Source organism: Pteronotus mesoamericanus, unplaced genomic scaffold (assembly GCF_021234165.1).
Source record: "Pteronotus mesoamericanus isolate MK-2021 breed Mesoamerican mustached bat unplaced genomic scaffold, CSHL_Meso_final contig_433, whole genome shotgun sequence".
Classification (NCBI taxonomy): domain Eukaryota; kingdom Metazoa; phylum Chordata; class Mammalia; order Chiroptera; family Mormoopidae; genus Pteronotus; species Pteronotus mesoamericanus.
This window is the reverse complement of record NW_026555163.1, coordinates 1,094,213-1,113,948: the sequence shown is the minus strand read 5'-3', so window position 1 is coordinate 1,113,948 and position 19,736 is coordinate 1,094,213. Positions and strand designations below refer to the sequence as shown.

Genomic DNA, 19,736 nt, shown 5'->3' with positions numbered 1-19,736 from the left:
TCACTTCATTAAATTGGTGGCATCTTAACCAAAATTAAGTTTTATTTTATTTTTTTAAAGAAAGGCAGACTGCCATGTGCAGTGCCTCATTTGGATGTGTCTGGAGTCCTAGAAGTTTGACTCCTCTATGTTCTATAAATGGACCTTGATAGCTTGTTTGGAGGTTCTAGCGGGGGAGCACATCTACTCGTATACCCTTGACCAAAGACCGGTCCCCTTTCCTCTAGTTGGGAAGTCCTCTTTGACTGAGCGCACAGCTTTGGGAGGGACTCATATGGATCGGTGAGGGAGTAAGGGGACACCTGCCCAGCTTGCCAGATCAGCAGAATCAACTCTGGTGATCAATGGGATGATGGTGCAGCCAGATCACCTTCACATCCTTACCCCAAATTTTATATACACCTTTAACATTCATCATTATGTAACTGAGTCTTTAATGAAATTTCTGATTTTCTTTGGGAAATAACATGAACCATCTGTAATTAGAAGTTACAGTGTTTCAAAGGCATAAAGATAAATTGGTAACCTATAACAATAAAGTAGTAGAATATGAATTTTAAGTACAAGCAAGATTAAATAGCTCAAAGGAGGAGAGAAACCATAGGGATTCTGTTAGAGGAATTGCTAACGTTTCTTTGGCCATTCTTCTTTTTGGGACATATATTGCTTTCAATCCTTTATGTAGGTAAAGTCACTGGAAATGTGTAACCTAGACCTGTGTGTAAATAAAATTGCCCATTGATCCTTCCAGATTCTGCTTCTCTTCCTAAAAGCCCTTTCTGCTGCTAGCCTCCAGGTCTCTCTGCTTGCAATGCAAAGCAAACACTGGTCTCAACGATCTGATTCAAGCACCCATCGGTACTAGGATGGACGGCTCATCCCCTATGCACAGTGTAGTAAGTGCGCCTTGAGCAAAACTCACTTGGGAGTAATTCAGAATGACTGAAAAGTACAAATATCTGATGATAAGAGTTAAAGGATTTTCACCTAAAACCAACTCCACAAACAACACAGATGTTAAGCAGTTAACCTTGTTGGAATCAGCACTGCTCTTTGTCACCTCTGAGCATGGAGACAGGACACCACAGCCTCCGAGCAACACACCTGGATCTGGACACCAGCCTCCTGTCAGCTATGTGACTTTGAGTATCAGAACTCATACTACCTCCCTCTCTGAATAGAAAAACTAGCTAACACTCTGTGAGGAGACACCTGTCACTGACGAGGAAAGTGAAGAGCCACATTTGTGCCAAGCCACATTTGAGTCCGCTGTGGGACCTTCTTCCACAACTACGGGATACCACAGGAAGCACTGGGGAGCAGGACAGAAGTGAGGCCATATAAACTGAGACATGCCATCTCATTTACAGGACTGCTCAGTAACAGAACACAGAGCTACAAATGAAGTACTCACTCTCCCCATGAATCTGTATCTGGTTTTTATATCCACAAGGGCCTGACTCTGAGGTGTCTGTCCAGCTAATGTGCCTTCTCCATGCCCAGTTAAGTGCTGTATCTCCTGCTATAGTTTTACACAGTGGCCTTGAAAGGAAATAGGATTCCTGCTGATGCCTGGTACATGGATAGTCTAGTCGGGCAACCTGTCTTCATGGGCTACAGCTGTTATTCAACCTAACATGCACCATCTTCACGGAAACAGGGAGGACCTAGAGTAGTCAGTGGGCTGAAGTCCGTATTTGGCTGGTGATCAGTTAGGAGGCCTGGCAATGAACCCTTTGCATTGAAAAGTGGGCTGTTCTAAAGTGACTGACCCTACAGCCTGGACAGGATAAATGATCAAGAGTGAACCCCTGTGGGGTCAAGACAAGTGGAAAGACATTTGGGTCCCCCTGCAAGAGGCTGAGGCGCTTTACTTTTCCACATCCCAGCTCATGAAGTGTTGACAGACCCAGGCAACCAGGAAGGTGAGGCCCTGGCTGGGCACAAGCCCTAGCAACTTCAGTAGATCCAGCAGATGGGTGCATAGAAGCAGCTACCATAGTGCTTGGGTGGGATGGAGTATTGCCCCTGAAGTACCGTGACTTTTTAATGCAGTGACAGCATTAAACAATGTCCACCTACAGGGACTGGTGAGGGATTGGCACATTCACTGTATCAGCCCCTTTGTCTAAGTTGAGGGGGTCTAAATACCATGATATGATGTCTGGCCATATCCAAGTTATCCCCTGACACAATGCAAACCAGGCTGACTTCATTAAAGGGTTAGAGAAATTGAGTAGCATCTACAGATACCCTTGTTGGACAGTGACTGGGGTCACGATTCAGAGGTCTTGATACGCTAGACTGGGTGAAAGAACATGACACTGAGTGGAGGCCCATACCCCTTGTGGGGGATGGTAGAAAGGAAGAAGGAGTATTAAAGACACAGATTATATTACTAACAGGTAAACCATCTTGGACAGGCGGACTAAAGTACTGCCCCAGGCTTTCATATACCAGACTAAGGACCCATGTTGAGGCACCTAATGCTATAAAGGGACATAAGTCACGAGAGACAGCCATTGCCTTGACTCCCACTGTGGACCATTGTGCCATGCTGCTGAAAACACGGAGCTCTTCAAGCCTGGGAGAGGGGTCATTTACAGGAATTTGCAATGGGACCTCCCACCAGGATGAGCTTGCTTGCTTGTCTTGCTTGACGCACCACAGTGAGACCTACACAATCTCCTAGAACGAAACACACATCACTGAAAGGATGAGCTGGGGATCCTGATCTGGCGTGTCCCGTTCCCAGTCCCTCTCCTCATATTGCATCCCCCAGCCACATGGATGGTATGCATGTCCTGATCAGGTTCCTAAAGTTGCCAACCCCCCTCTCCTCTCTGCTGGTGTGATCATTCGGTCTCCATTTTTGTTCCCTCTGTTGCCCTGGAAGGTGTTAGGACACATAAGGAAGCCCTTAATAAACTCACCCAGCAAGCCTTGAATGTTAGCTGACAAAACCTGTCTTCACTAAACACTGAAATGTCCCTAGTAAGAACGCTGTCCTCCAAAATAGGATGGCCTTGGACATAATTACTGCCTCACAGGGGGGTACCCATGTCATTGTTCAAACAGAATGTGTTCATACCATGAGTCAGCTAATGTATCACCTTCATTAGTTTACATGAAGGCGCAAGTGAATGCCCTGAATGAACGTGACCCCCCGCCTAGTGGACTTAATAAATCACTGGTTCTGATCTTGGGGCTCTTGCTGGGAAAACATTACTACTTACTTTGGGAATCAATACCTTAACCTGCTTTCTCTTGCATGTGCCTGTACTGATGCTGTGGTGTTTGCCTTGAATGCAACTAGAGAGCCACCAAACAAGTTCCATGCTAGTGAAACCCCATGCTGACAGCCCAGGACATCATGGAAGAGGAGGCATGTAACATTGTGAGGGTCAGTCAGAAGGGGTGTAGTGCTGGAGGAGGTCATCCAGAGGATGTGACCACCGGTTGAGCAGTGAACCAGATGCAAGCAACTGGAGGCTCGTCACACCTCCCTGTATGTCCTGACCACCACTCCCACAGTGGCAGTCATTTCAGGGATGCAGCCTTGAGAGAGAAAGGTACTGTGAGACCACCTGGACTGAATGTGTGACTGAACCCCATTAAGTCTTTTCTATAAACCTTTAAGCCTTGGTGGGCAGCGTGGAGATCTACTTGTCCAGTTATCACTAAAAATGAAGCTGGTATGTAAGTTCCCTAGCTTATTCCACCTGCCACCTACCAACCTGGGGAGACTGTGTTTCTTCAGTCTCTCTCTGCCCTTCGTGTAACAAGTGGTTCATATATCACCCAGGGATGCCCAAAGGAGCACACCAACATCTACTGCATGTGTCCTCATTGCCTAGCATCCCCAACAGCAGAGCTGCTATTTGACATCTGGCCTCTGGGCAACACAATTCTTCCTTCCCCTTGTCTATTGGTCCTAGCAATTGTCCCAGTTTCCTGCAAGCTTAGCAGTGCATCAAAAAACATGATTTAACTGATGCCCAGGGCCTAGTGGTTTTACACTAGGTCACCCAGACTATCCACTCTGCCACATATTCAGAAACTTGTAAAGTTTTACAATTATTGTAAACAATTCTCTTCAATTGCTTCAAGATTCACAAATTATACAGTTTTATCACATTAACGATGTTTATTCTGCCCTGGTTATAAATACATACATACATACATATATATACACACACACACACACACACATATATATGTATGTGTATATACATACATATATATATGTATGTGTGTGTATATATATATGCATTCTTTCTTTCAGCCTCACATCCAGTGTGTGCCCAATATTCCACACACGGCTCTCCTTCTATGGCTGATCCCAACAACTCTGGGATGGCATTTACAACGGTCTCACTTAGGAAATGTCATTTACTGAAAGTTAAAAGGACAGAATACAAGGAAGTATGCATTTGTTAACTTCCTGAAAGAAATCCTTTAGGATATATAATCAGGCTACTTGGCAATAGTGGGAAAGGCAGACCACCTAAAATCTTTAAAACTTTTAAATATGCTGAGAACATCACAGGGGCTCAAAATATTTGTGTGGTCAATTTAGAAACCACAGAATGACCTAAGTCTTCAACATAAAAAGTTGTTTGTTTAGGAGACTGAAACAAAACTGTCTATGCCATTATTTTTTTGATCTAGAGTTACACTGGAAAAAAATGAGGTGAGTAAAACATATTTCTCTGAAAAATATGCAAACTGACTGCAAACACACTCACCAGAATTCTCGTTGGTTTGGCATGCACCATCGAGGACTTCTTGATCACCTTCTGCAGCTATATATGCCCAAGTGTCAGTCTCATCTCTTGTGCTTCTCCTTTCTTTAAATAACTGTTTGTTTTCCTTGGCTTTGTGATCTTCTGTGAAATTACAATCCAGTGCTATTTCTTCTCTTTTCTGATTACTCTCAGGGAAATCATTTTTTTCTTCTGGAGTTAATTTAAAGAAATCGAATGCATTTCTAATTTCCTTAAATGCTAGTGAGAAAAAGAAAATCGATAAGGAACAGGGACCACAAATTTCTGTTGTAATCAGAAGAAAATCTGGGGTTGTATTAAAGAAACAGATGTTTTCTTCCTTTTCCTTTCTTTAATCCTCACCCGAGGACATGTTTTTATTGATTTTAGAGAGAGAGGAAGAGAGAAAGAAAACAAACATCAATGTGAGAGATAAACATCTATTGGTTGCCTCCCACATGTGCCCCAACTGAGGACTGAACCCACGACCTTTTGGTGTACAGGATGATACTCTAACCAACTGAGCTGCCCAGCCAGGGCATCTTTTTTTAAAATTCCATGTTGATTTTTTTTTTTTTTAAGAGCGAGCAAGGGAAAGTAGGGAGTGAGGGGAGAGAGGGGGATAGAGAGAGAAACATCGATTTGTTTTTCCACTTACTTATGCATTCACTGGTTGATTCTTCTGTGTGCCCTGACCTGGCATTGAACCCACAACCCTGGCATAGTGGGATGACACTCTAAACAGCTGAGCTACCTGGCCAGGACCTGCAACTGGTATATTCTTAACTTTTATTAATACCTGCCATGGTTGTAAAGCATGACTACATCAAAGCCATGGAGAAGTTTCAAATGGTCTTTCTACTGGCTGCTCTATATTTAGAAAGGGTTTCTATCCAAAAGGAATGGCTGGCCCTAGTGTTGTGAACCACTCCTAGTTTTCATAAAGGCCTACTGAAGACAGAATAATCCCAGTCATGCCATCAGCTGGCCTGCTATGACAACTGCCTACAGCTATATCCTGAAGCTAACTAACCTTGGACACAAAAGATCCCTGGGGTGAGTGGAAAATGGTAGGCTACCATGCCGGAATGTTGACAGTGTACCTGGTAAGACTACTTGATACATGTGAAACTCCACTTAAAAAGTGAAAAGACGACTGGCAAAGCACTAGATCTGACATAATAACCCCCAAAAAGGGAAGAACAGAACCTAATTAGGAAGAATTCTATTAAAACTCGGGGTACATAGCTGGTCAGTGTTATTAGCAGAGGATACTGAAAATCAGACTCCCAGTAAGTATCACTATAAATGGAATGAGTAGTTGTTCAACACAGTATGTTCACAGTAAAAATGTACCTGATACTGACATGTAAGATAGTAGGGGGAAGAATTAAGTAAATACTCCAATTATAGAGTATTTTGAATCTTCACTCACTCTTCGAAGAAAATAATTATAGTCACTTAATGCATGATCCATCGAAACAACAGTTGCTCCTTCCTAGCTTCCACTCTGCTGCTACTTAGTCTGAAGTCCTAGACAAAGTATAAAACCAGAATCTACTTTTAATACTACCTCAGTTACATACAGCTTTTGGGAGAAAACTTGGAGGAACAATCTGTCTTCAGGAATCACTGCTTCCCATGTAAGTGTGCTTTCCAAGTACGGCTGGTGCATAAACTAAAATACCCTCTGGGGCTTATTGAAACACTGTGATAAGGGGTATTCTAAAAATTACTTGCCCTAGTAGTGCATGTGTTATGGTATATATTAATGTAATCCAAAATGTATATTCAACATTATGTTTGTATAAACAGTAAACACAATAAACAGTGGTCTGTCTCACCTGGCGTCCGCCTTTTCTGCCACAGATAATTTCCTGTCTCTAATTACTCCATCATCATATACAAAAGGAGAGAAAGCATGGTGGGCAGGAGGGGAAAATGTTACAAACAACAAAAGCTATTATATAATAAACTAAGATAACTGGTGACACAAAAGCAGCACAGGGTTCTAAACTGCCCAGTGAATGAAGTTCTGCAGTTTTGAGGCGTTTCTGGAACTTCTGGTCAACAGGAGGACAACGGTAAACATGGTAATTGAATCCTCCCACAACCACATCAAAATTACAGCTACACTACAGAACCACCATCATTCAGAACTGCCTGAAATCTAGCTAAATGAAAGTCCAACAGCTAGAGATTTAGAGAGGAAACCACAGAGATTGCTAGAGGGGAAGGAGATGCAGAACAGGCTGATCCCACACCTACACATGGTGGATAAAAATGGAGAAGAGTATCTCAGCTGCAGAGGTCCCCACCTGAGGAGGAAGGGGTCTCTGCTCCACACCAGGCCTCTCAGTTGGGGGTTCTAGAGTCAGGAAGAGAAGCCCCATAACTTTTGGCTGGAAAAACCAGCAGGGATTGTGGCTGACTGAGATGGAGGGCTTCTGGAGTCCCAGGTTTTCCTCTCACTGGGCCTGTGCATGGACTTACTTGGACTCACTTGCTCTGAGCTCTAGCACTGGGGGAGCAACTTGAAAGGCACTAGGGACATAAGGGGAGGAACTGCATTGTCTGGTCAGAGTGAGAACTGAGGGGGGCAGCTTTCTGCCAGACAGAAGTACGGGCAGAGGCCACTGTTCCTATTCTGAGCCCCTCCCCCACAGAGATGGCAGGTGGGCACCACACTTGAGTCTTCATTAACCTGGGCAACACTTACTCTGCCCTGGTGATTCCGAGACCCCTCCCCACTCAACTTGCAGGATCCACCCAAGCTGTTTCTAGTGGCTTTTCCATACAGATGGTCTCTCTTGTCTCTTTCTTCAGATTTTCCTAAAGTCTCTCAAACAAGCAGCATCTGGCCTCTGCATACCCCATACCTCTTGCTAAATGGCCCCAGGCCTGGCACAAACAGCATCTGGCCATGGTTCACAGCTCGGCTTCTCATGGGCACCTCCAAGCCCAGTGTAAGTAGCAACCAAATGAAGATCGCTCTGTAGCTCAAGCCAGGTAGCCCCAGGCAGGTCACAGGCAGTGGCTAACCTTGCACCTCCTGGGAGACTCCAGAGCCACTGCAGCTGGTGGATAGTTTCAGACCATGCTGGATTACATCCCTCCCACCTCTGTGAATGACACTCAAGAGGCAAACTCGGTGTGCCCCAAAGCCCCACTGACGCAAGTCCTGTTCCACAGGGATGACTCCTACATAGCAGCTCCTCCTTGTAGTTGCAGGTGGTTCTCGCAGCAAATCACCCTGGGGGTCAACACCTCCCAGTGATTCCAACAGCAATCAAGGCTCAACTACAACAGGACAGTGCACATAGCCTACACAGGGGTGCAGCTGGAGCATCCAGCTCAGGTGACTGGGGAGGCTGGGCCATTGGCTTTATAGGACACACACTACATACAAAAGGCCACTCTTCCAAGTCCAGAAGACAGAGTAGCTCTAAATAATACATAGGAATAAACACAGGGAAGCAACCAAAACCTGGAAACAAAGAAACAGACCCTCAATGAAAGTACAGGAGAAATCTCCAGAAAAAGAACTAAATAAAATGGAAACAAGAATCTACTAGATGCAGAGTTCAGAACACTGGTGATAAGATGCTCAAGGAACTTAGTGAGGATGTCAACAGCATAAAAAAAAAATCCAGTCAGAAACAAAGAATTGAAATAAAGAACAATTTACAGGGAATCAACAGTAGAGTGGATGAAGCCAAGAATCAAACCAGTTAATTTGGAATATAAAGAAGCAAAAAAAAAAAAAAAAAAAAAAAACAAAACAAAACAAAAAAAACCCAACACAACTAATCCCAACAGCAAAAAGAAAAAAGAATCTGAAAAAACAAAGATAGTATTAAGAGCTTCTGGGACAACTTCAAGTACATCAACATTCGCATCACAGGGTTGCTGGAAAAAAGGAGAGAGAGAGCAAGAAACTGAAAACCTATTTGAAAAAACAATGATGGGAAATTTCTGTAACGTGGTAAGGAAACTGACAAGTCCAGGAAGCACAGAGTCTCAGACAAGATGAACTCAAAGAGGCCCAAACCAAGACACATCATAATTAAAACACCAAAAGTTAAAGATAAAGAGAGAATCCTCAAATGCCTCAAGAGAAAAGCAGTTAGTTACCTACAAGGGAGCACCCATAAGACTGTTAGCTAGTTTATCAACAGAAACTTTGCAGGACAGAAGAGAGTGGCAAGAAATAGTTAAAGGGATAAACAGGAAGGACCTACAACCAAGACTACTCTACCCAGCAAAGCTATCACTAAGAATGAAAGGACAGATAAAGAGCTTCCCAGACAAGAAAAAGGCGTTTGTTATCACCAAACCAGTACTACATAAAATGTTAGAGTCTTCTTGAAGAAGAGATGAAGATAAAAAATGTGAACAATAAAGTGACAATAAATACATGTCTATCAACAATTGAATATTAAAAAACAAAATAAATGAACAAGCAGAACAGAAATGGACTCACAGATACAAAAAACACCTTGAAGGCTGCCAGATGTAGGGAATGAGTAAAAAAGGTGAAGGGATTAAGAAGTACAAATTGGCTGTTACATAGTCATGGGGATATAAAGTAAAGCATAGGGAATAATAATATTCTAATAATTATATATGCTGTTACATGGGTACAAGATTTATTGGGATGATTACTTAGTAGGTTATGTAAGGTCTAATCACTGGGGTGTACACCTGAAACTAATACAATACTGTATGTCAACTTTAACTGAAAAATAATAAATGATTAAAGAAAGTAATAATTAGCCCTGACTGGTGTAACTCAGTGGGCTGGGCGTCGACCCACAAACTGAAAGGTATAGTCCAACTCCCAGTCAGGGCACATGCTTAGGTTGTGGTCCAGGTCCCTGGTTCGGGGTGTATGAGAGGCAACAGGTTGATTTTCCCTCATGAATTGATGTTTCTTTTCCTGTTCTTCTCCCTCCCTTCCCCTTTCTCTAAAAATAAGTAAATAAAATCTCTAAAAAAAAAAAAAAAAATAATAATAATAATTAAAAAAAGAAATTTTCCAGTTCAGGGACATTGCAGGTTAGAAAACAGACTGTCTCACAGTAAATTAAATTTCTTGAATAAAGGATGGCAATGGTAAATAGCAGTATTAACACTCACTCTTTATTCCTTTTGGCTCTTTGCGGCCTTTTTCTTCCTTGTCCAAATCATGCCTTCTCTGGTATTTTTCTTTGGGTTCGTTTTTTTTGGTCTCTTTCTCCTGAAAGAAACACATGTAAGACCCAAAAACATAAGAGCTGATGCCACCTGACACCTTTCTGTACCATGGCACCTGACTACTGACAATTAAATAATTTTCATATCAACTGCTTCCTCAATCGAGATTATTACTCAACCATAATTCATAAAACATGAAATTCAAAACCAATACCAATTTCCTGAACTCTGTTAAGAATTTTTTATTACTAAAAATAAAGAAAATTCTAGCAGTGACCAGTGTGGCTCAGTGGGTTGGACATCATCCCTCAAACTGAAAGTCTGCCAGTTCAGTTCCTGGTCAGGGCACATGCCTGGGAGCGGGCCAGACCCTCTGGGTGCAGAGGCACAAGGGGTAACCAGCCAATGTTTCTCTCACACATTGTTGTCTCTCTCCCTCTCTTTCTCCCTCCTTTCCCCACCTCTACAAAATAAAGAAAATCTTTAGCCCTGGCTGGTGTGGTTAAGGGGACTGAACACTGGCCTGCAAACCAAAGGGTCGCCAGTTTGATTCCCATTCAGGGCACATGCCTGGGTTGCAGGCCGGGTCCCCAGTTGGGGGCGTGAGAGGCAACCACATATTGATGTTTCTCTCCCTCTCTTTCTCTCTGTTGAAAAATAAATAAAGTCTTAAAAAAATTTTTTTAAAATAAAATCTTTAAAAATAAAGAAAATGCCAAAAAATATAACCTACAGTCCTACTAACCAAACACGACTTTTTATTTCTGCACATTCTGCCTTCTGAGCTAATTTTGCAGATAATTTGTTTAAAATTCATTTTTTAAATTTACATTACGTATTTTTACACGACTGTGTTCATAAACTTTTGTAAACTCTTTCAACTTGGCTACATTGACCTCCTAATTATTTCCATGGATACATAATAGGTTTCAAGTTGATGCAACATTTTCTTAACCATTTCCCTCATGGCTAAACAGTTAGACTCGTATTAGTTTTATGATAACACTGCCATAAATATCTTTGTCTACACAGCTCTTTCTCTCTTGAAAATGATTTCCTTAAATCTACAAAACTGGGAATAATGGATGAAAACAATTGCTGTTTTTATAGCCCTTCATAAATACTGCATGTATCAATACATATATGAATATTTTTATACTGTGGAAAATGCTTATAAAACATTTATGTGGAAAACACATATAAAACAATTTTTATAAGGGGATAAGCTAAATATATTTTTGCAAGAAAAGGCTTAATGGGAGAAAAACTGTTCTTACAGTTTTACTGTTTTCTCATTATTTGTGCAAGTCTTGGACTACTCGAAAGAGTGCTAGCTGGATAGGAACGTTCCTTATCCTGTAAGATTTTAACACGCAGTCCTTCAACCAATCCCCCTAGTACTCACTTCCCTGGCCAAGTCAGTTGATAGGCCGCCTCTCTCTTCCTCACCCAGCCTTGAGCTCTTTTGTGTATGGGAAAATGCGTGTGTCAGAATATCTGACTCCGTGGTACTTCTGCTTTTCTCTTGATTCCTTTGCTTTTTATGTGCATTTTTCTTCTCTGAAGAAAGGTTCTTGTTTTCTAGCTTTTTGTTCTCTTTAAGTTCCTCGGCTTTTCTGGGTTTCTTTTTGCTTCTTTTTCCTCTGACATCAGCATCCTCATCAGCACTTCCAGAGCCATCCTGCTGTTTATCTAGAATGTCTGGCCCTGCTTTGTCTTTTCCACTTTTAATTTTCAGTTTCTCCTCTCTGTTGTCAGACTGTAAATCTTCACTCTCCCCTTCCTGAAAGGGAGAGTCATTAAGTATGCCTGATTCAGATTCCAACTGAGATTCAAGAAGTTTCTCTTTTTTTGTTTTTCTGTTTTCTTTGGAATCGTCTTTTATTTTACTTTTTAAATCTCTTATTTCACCCTTTTTAACTTTCTTTAATTCCTTAGTTTCTTTTATATCATCTCTTTTGGACTTTTTGGATTCCTTTAATTCTTCTTTGGCTTCGGAAATTCTTTTCTTTGTCCTTAAATCAAAAATTGAAATTTCAGAGCTCTCCAGGTCTGGCTTGGATTTCTCTTTTAGTTTACCAGTCTTTGCTTTTTTCTTCTTCAGATCATCAGGGCTTTTCTCTTCTCTCTGCCTTAATTTTTTCTTTTTCTTTTTTGGAGAAGTCTCTTCTTTTGTCTCACTCTGCTGATCGCTGTCAGAATTTGCCTCAAATATGTCATTATTTAAGGATAGTCTCTATAAAATAGAAGAGATTTAAATGTTCATTAACATAGTAATTTGAAAGGTTTTGAAAAGTAATACTAACAATATCTGGTAGAAACTGTTTCTTTCCCTCTAGAACTTTCTCAACTCCTTAAAATTACTTACCAAAACAGAAGTTGTTTAATATTACCTACACCTCTGACTTAGCAAATAGGTGTTAGTGACGATGAGCCTCAATTTAAGAAAGCAGATAAACACAGATGGAGGGACACAAACTATTTGCATTGCTGAACTAAAGCAGAAATCTCATATATGGTGGTGGTGGTGGTGGTGGTGGTGGTAATGGGGTTGTACATGATTTGAATTACAAAATTCCCCCAAACACCAAGTAACTAATTTATACAGACTTTCTTGGTTATCATTTAAAAAAAAAAAAAAAAAAAAAAAAAAAAGTAGTTACCAATCCAAACACAAAGGGTTAAAAAAAAAAAAAAAAAAGATTTTTGGGCCCCAGAATGTCCATAAACTTGCTGTTAAACTTCACTGTTATATATGGAATGAGCAAAGATGGCACCCAAACCTCACCTCTCCAACTGATGTTATTATATACAATTGATCCTTGAACAATGCAGGAGTTAAGGGCTCCGACTGCTGCACACTTGAAAACCTGAGTATAACTTTGAATCTCCCAAAACTTTACAGCTGTGCCTTGGTATCCATGGGAGACTGGTTTCATGATCCCCACCAGCTACTGATACAAAGCTCTATGGATGCTCAAGTCCTTTATATAAAATGGCATAGGTTCAATATAAACACAGTGGGCCCTCACATCCACAGACTCTCATGGTTGGAATCCGCAAATGAGAAATGCGAGAATACGGAAGGCTGGGCTGACGGTGTAAGTGGGCCTGTGCAGTTCAATCCCATATTGTCCAAAGATCAAATATACTTCAAATTAGATATGGAGGGACTGGGAGGCGGGGATAAAATAGGTACTAATTAATAAATAACTGAACCTATTGATCAAATTGATAATATAACCACAGAGAAGAAAAACAAAAGAATTAATCCAAGTAACTTTAATACTAAACACTCCCAGTGAATCTTGTAAGTACAACAAACCTGCATATAAATTTGGAATATTATAGTAAGATGGGTGCAGCAAATCTGAAGCTAATTTCTGATCATTGTAGTACTGACAAGTCAGTATAAATAAAGTTGATGGGAGTACAAAAAGGAAGATAGAACAATGACCAATGAGAATGAGAGGAGGCCCCTGTAGTGATGGACTGAACAAACATGTACTTTTTCCTTTAGCTCTGTATACTTTGGGCTTAGAAATAATGGTACCCTAATCGCAGTAAGTACGTCTTGGTTTCTAAACCCTCTTCCCCTCTAAAAAGAGCCAGGGCCGGAGCAAAAAAGTTCATGGCATTACTGGAACACCTTCTGCCAGAAAGCAAGGATGTGCTCAAAACTGACAAGAGAATATCAAAAGGGTACAGGAGCTGGCTTGAAAGGGCTCTCACTAGATAAATTTGGAACTATTTTAGCATTAAGGTGAGTAACAGTAATGGACATATCACACTGACAAAAGAGTCCATGAGTGTACTGATACTAAGGGGGAAGGAAGAGCCGCTCTTTATAGACACAGATTGAAAAACACAGAATAGAAGAAGTAGAAAAATCAGTATTTTGCAACCACCACAATAACTAATTGAGGCAAGAATCATGCAAGTATTTTAAAATCAACAGGTGAAAGGTTGTTGGAGAACAAGAGATTCTCACAGTTTCAAATATTATTTGTTATTATTCTCAGGTTATGTATTATTTTAAAAAGGTATTTTGAAAAAGAGAAAAATGGGTCTCGCTATCATATAATTTGTAATCAGCAATAAATCAGAAAACTGACATATCCTGATGTAATTAATATACATTACACTGAATCTAATCATGAGGAAACAAATTGTCTAATTCCACTATTTAAAAAATACTGTTTTTTTTGTGATTTAACATTAATAAGCATTCACCTAATTCCAATTTGAACAACTTTCTATAAAACAACTGCTCCAGACTCATAAAAAACTGTTCATGTAATGAAAGACAAAAGGCTATGGATGTGTTCTAGAAAACAGGAAACTAGGACGACATGAGATGAAGCACCCTGCATGACAGGAAGCAATAAAGGCCAGCCAGGGACAATGGGGAAGACCTAGAGAATGCAGAGATGTCAGCTGGACATCAGACAAGTGTTGCTGACATAACACTACTGACGTGTCACAGTGAGGAATCTGAATTTCCCTGAGCGTGTCTCTGTGGTTACGAGACACATGCTGAGGAATTAAGAAAGTTTGCAATGTGCTCTGAAGTTATGTCCTCATCCTAAATGAGGACGTGATACCTCTCTACTTTAAGTAATTTCTTTAAGAGTACTGAATGACTTCTACTTACTCAATTTTCCTTCTCTCCTACAGAGTTTACCACTCTTGTCCATCCCCTTGAAAATCATACTGCTAAGGACTGGTGTTGATCTTATTTCCAAACTTGAAGAATTAAAGATCCTGGACTGACTTACATTTTCCGCAATGATAAAGGGGAAAGGAAGGGAAAAGAGGAGGACTAAATGTAATCTTGCCAGGTGTATAATTAATATTACTTCAAAAATATTTTTAAATAAAAATTATTAAACTGATTTTTTAAAAATACAGTCATTTAGATTATTACTTGGAATAGAGTAATAATAAGCACTATCCTGCATCCTCTTCCAATTCCCTCATTTTTAGGTCCAGCCCATATCTTTCTCTTCACCTCAGGCCTGTATTTCTAGTGGGAGACTGGACATCTTCATGAAATGACAAATAAGTAACATGTTCAAAACTGGACCCATTTCCTAAATACACCATCATTGATATAGGTTCCCAAAAGTGTAACTTTAGTCATCTTTGACTCCATTTTTTCCTCCTTAAATCAGATCAGTCACAAAACTCTGTGGAATATGGAATTAGAGCTCAAACCTACACTACCTGAATTCAGCTCCTTACCTCTCCCTTTTGGCAGTCTCTCCCCACTTCAGAATCAATTATATTCCTGCTAATAAAGGCAGAAAGAATGATAGAATTAGGAACTACTATTTCCCATCCTCTAATAAATTAATGGTCCTAGGCAATGATCATCAACAGCTCCTAAAACCTACACATCAAATGTTAGGAACATCCTAATGATGGAGCAAACAGAAAACACCTAATCTCAACAATCATCTCAACCTCACTGTGAGGGAGTTAACTAGACATTACGTGCTTTCTGATGGGCTGTAATGGCTGTGCATGACACCAGTTACGACTTTACTTGACAAAACAAATTAAACCTGAATGTAGTCATGTTTCTGTATCTACCTACCAGCTTACAAGGATAGGGGGGATAGAGAAACATGTTAAAAGACAACACACACTCAGCCAAACTCAGAATATATGAAATTCTAAAGAAAAATGATCTGCTTTCTTAATGAAATAAACATCATGGGGAAAAAAGAGGGAGGTTAGGGGTAGAAACGGTTACAGAGTAAGAAAGATTTTAGCCCTGGCTGGTGTGGCTGAGTGGATTGAATGCCGGCCTGCAAACCAAAGGGTTGCAGTTTGATTCCCAGTCAGGGCACAAGCCTGGGTTGCAGGCCGGGTCCTGAGTAGGGGGCATGTGAGAGGCACCACACACTGATGTTTCTCTCCCTCTCTTCCTTCCTCCCTTCCCTTCTCTAAAAAAATAAAATAAATACAATCTTTTAAAAAAGAGAGAGAGATTTTAGAGTTTTTCAATGATATACATTGTGTAGGCCTTTTTCAAATCCCAACTCAATCAAATCAACAAAAAAATGTTTTTGTTTTGAAGTAACAAGGGGAAATAATATGTTCATATTATTAGATATTTTAAGATACTAAGAAGTAAGTGTAAACTTCTTGGTATGATATTAATATAGTGAGTATGTTTTAACAATTCCCTTTATATACTAAAGTATTTCAGGGGGCAGTGATATGACCTCTGGAATTTCCTTTACAATACTCCAGCAAATCAAAAGGTAAATCAGAGAGGAAAAAGAAGAATGTGAAAGTACTGAAACATGTGGTAATGATACTATAGTCTCATGATACTACCCTGTCCATTTTTAGATGTTCAGGCTTTCCTTAATAAAATTCTTTTAAAACCATCTTTCTAAAACATCAGTCTCATGATATGACTTCCTTCAAACTTCTACTGTTCTAATACCCAAATGGTCAAGCTGGACCCCAGCTGCACACCAACTTCCCCAGCCTCCCTTCTGCTACGTTCCCGGGTAAACCTTTAGCACTTCACGCCATTCCCAAAACAGGTGCTTTTGCACAAACTCTGTTGCTTTGTCCCTGCTTCGCCATCTAAGGTTCCTTGAATGCCTCAATTTTAAAAGAGATTTTATTCATTTATTTTTAGAGAGAGCAGAAGGGAGAGAAAAAGAGAGGGAGAGAAACACCAATGCAAGAGAGAAACATTCCGCTCTGCAACCCAGGCATGTGCCCTGACTGGAAAGCAAACCAGCGACCTTTCAGTTTGCAGATGATGCCCAACCAACTGAGCCACACCCGTCAGGACAAATTTCTCATTTTTTTAGGGCTCAGGATAAATGATGAATCCTCTGTAACTTTCATGCTCATCTCAGAAAGTTGGTTCCTCCTTCCTCTGACTCTCCACAGCACACCCAGCCACCTGAGAACATGTGTTGCTGTTTCAACACATCCCAACCCTGTCTCACCCTCTCCTGAGTTCTGTGAAGATACACCTTACATCTTTTTCTGCATGCCTAGCGATAGACAAAACATTACAGCTGGACTTCTAGATGAATGAACATGAAATAATTAGCAAACGAGGCTGGAGTTACCCCTTTTATCGGGTAAAACAACTTAAAAGAATTCTAAAAATCTGAAAATCCTAAATTGTACAAATAAAGAAGATTCTCTGGGGAGTTTCCATTCATCAACTTTAAAATGGAGCCTCTACAGAAACTAGAGCAGTCTCCTTGCTGCCACAGCCATTCCTGTACCTTATCTACTGTCTCAGCCTTGTCCCCATCACCCAGTAGTGCTCCCTGCCCCACCCATTTGGTGTCTGCCCTAGTTAGCACACAACAGTGTGGCAGAGTCACCTGTATGCTCCTGGTTCTTCCAACTTTTCCTCAGTCATCTGGGAAAATCATGAATGCTGGTACCTTAGCAAATTATCTCTGAAAAAGGACTTTTCTATAGTCATTAGTCTATTCCAAAAAGAGTTACAGCCTGAAGGTTTTAAATAAAAAACAAGTTGATTTAACTGGTTTATAAAGGTAGCGGTTAGATTTTAGGCATCAAACTACTCAGTTTGAAGGAATCAGTTAGCCATATTTTAAATGAATTGATAGGTTTGCTGTACCTGGGTGGTCTAGCTCCTTGGCCAGATTCACTGAAGTTAGTAAAAAAGATTTGCTGCCACCTATCTCATAACATTATTCTCTACCATCACACAACAGTATTAGATGATAGAAATATTGATGTATTAGTGTTAATTTTAAAAATCACTATAATCCCAGCTGGTGTAGCTCAATTGGATGGAACATTGTCCTGGAGCCAAAGGGTTGCAGGTTCAAGTCCTGGTCAGGGCACATACCTAGGTTACAGGTTCAATCCCCAGTCCAAGTGCTTATGACCCCTGGTCCAGGTGCATATGGTAGGAAACTGATTGACGCTTCTCTCTCACGTTGATGTTTCTCTCTCTCCCTTCCTCTCTCTCTCTCTCTCAAAGCAATGAAAAAAGTGTCCCTGGGTGAGGATAAAAGTAAAAAAAAATAACAAATAAAAACTATAAAATAATCACAACAAAGATTTTAAAATCATATGCCACAAGCCTGAGCACTTTTAGTACACTTGCAACCTGCCTTTTTACTCATTTTAAGTTTCACCAGTAAAATAAACCTATTAGTTATTATCCAAATGAGGACAACTCTGAAAATAAAATGGGACTCTACCAGTAATTATACCAGTCAACAGGCACAGACTGGGGCTGACCCAGAAAATCATGTCACTATGTTTATGTGACACCTTGGTCTATGGGGATGTTCAGTGATATAGTATACAAAGGTATGCTGACAGAATGACCGATGACACATTTGCAAAATGCACAACATAGACATGCCCAGGGTCATCTCCTCTGGAAACCATGAGTCTCTGGGAAGTGCACTCCTGCACTCTTAGAACCATTACTACCTTTTTTGATAACTCTTCTGAGTAAAAAAGGAGGTGTCATTAGAAATTGTTTCGTACACAAAATTATAAATTCTTATAAAGACAATTCCAAAAGAAAAAATTTAAAACCATTTTGGGCCATGGTGTTATTGGAACAAGTGTTTACTTCACAAGGGGTACACTCTTCAAAATAATGCCTATTTGGATGTGCAAATTCTAATTCATTTTACATTATAAGGGTATATATAATTATTATTCTATACACTTTAATAAACAAAACAAGTATTTCAGAAAGCCATCCCTAAAACAAACAAACAACCTATTCTCAAATATTAAAATAAAAGGCAATACTAATCTCTAAGCTGAGTAGTAAGTATGCAGGTGATTATTTCTTAATAAAAACATATTTGTTTGCTGGTTAGAATATATGTTGATAAAAATTATTTTAAAAGAAAAGCAGAAAGTAAAATCCTTAGAATATGGTACTACCCTTAAATACATTATTGTACAACCTGCAAGGCACTTCAAAAACTAAAGCTAGGAGGTACGTCTGAGTATTACTAACAGGAACTCAACTTAAAGTAAAAGAAAGGAAGAATAACAATATTCGTTTTTTCAAAGCAAAATGTGCAATTCTGTTGTCAGGATTACTTATATAAGTATAGATAGAAGACTAAGAATTGAAAAATGTGATAGTCTCTCACATGAGTCATGGTACTTGGAAGTTATGTTTTAAAGGGCATTTTTATGAAGGACTCATAATTACACTGTTCTCATTTTCAAAAACATATAAAGCGAAGGATCTAGGTCTAGCACTACTTCATATTTGGTTTACTTGTACCTTTCTGTAAATACTTTGAAGATTTACTTCTGCAATAAGAAATTATACTAATTCCAAAGTCTAAATTACTAGGCAAGATTCTTATTAAGGGTTATTTTCCTATCTTTCACATGTTAGTGTTGCTTCTTTTTTAAATAAGATTCCATCAAAGATTTTGAACTATTAAAAGTTATTTCCTAAGGGATAGATATTATCTCGGTCTTCCCCTACTTCCTTTTTTCGCTCTCCATTAAAAGCTACCTGCTTAGGTACTACTCCAAATAAAGTTTTTCTGGTTTGCTTCTAACTATAGTGTAATGCCGTTGTTTTCAACCCATTAACTCAAATGCCCAAAATGGATACCTAGACAACTTTCAAAAGAGGTTTTTGTGATCAATATGATTGTGTGCTTTCATCTTCAGACTCATACCGCACACTGTGGAAAGTATTATGACCAACATAGTGTTGGAGGAACAAGTTTATTTTATTATATTTTGATAATTAAATTAAAA

General features: G+C 39.9%; 1 protein-coding gene across 3 annotated transcripts in view; it reads right to left on the bottom strand.

Moving 5' to 3' along the window:
• Positions 1-19,736, bottom strand: part of MPHOSPH8 (M-phase phosphoprotein 8) — a 55,060-nt gene that overhangs the window by 15,733 nt on the left and 19,591 nt on the right. For all 3 annotated transcript variants that reach the window (XM_054577462.1, XM_054577463.1, XM_054577464.1), the window contains exons 3-5: positions 11,368-12,198; positions 9,906-10,005; positions 4,749-5,006 (exon numbers count right to left, since the gene is read on the bottom strand). In XM_054577462.1, the coding sequence (XP_054433437.1) occupies positions 4,749-5,006; positions 9,906-10,005; positions 11,368-12,198 (1,189 nt within the window). The remainder of the gene's footprint in view (positions 1-4,748; positions 5,007-9,905; positions 10,006-11,367; positions 12,199-19,736) is intronic.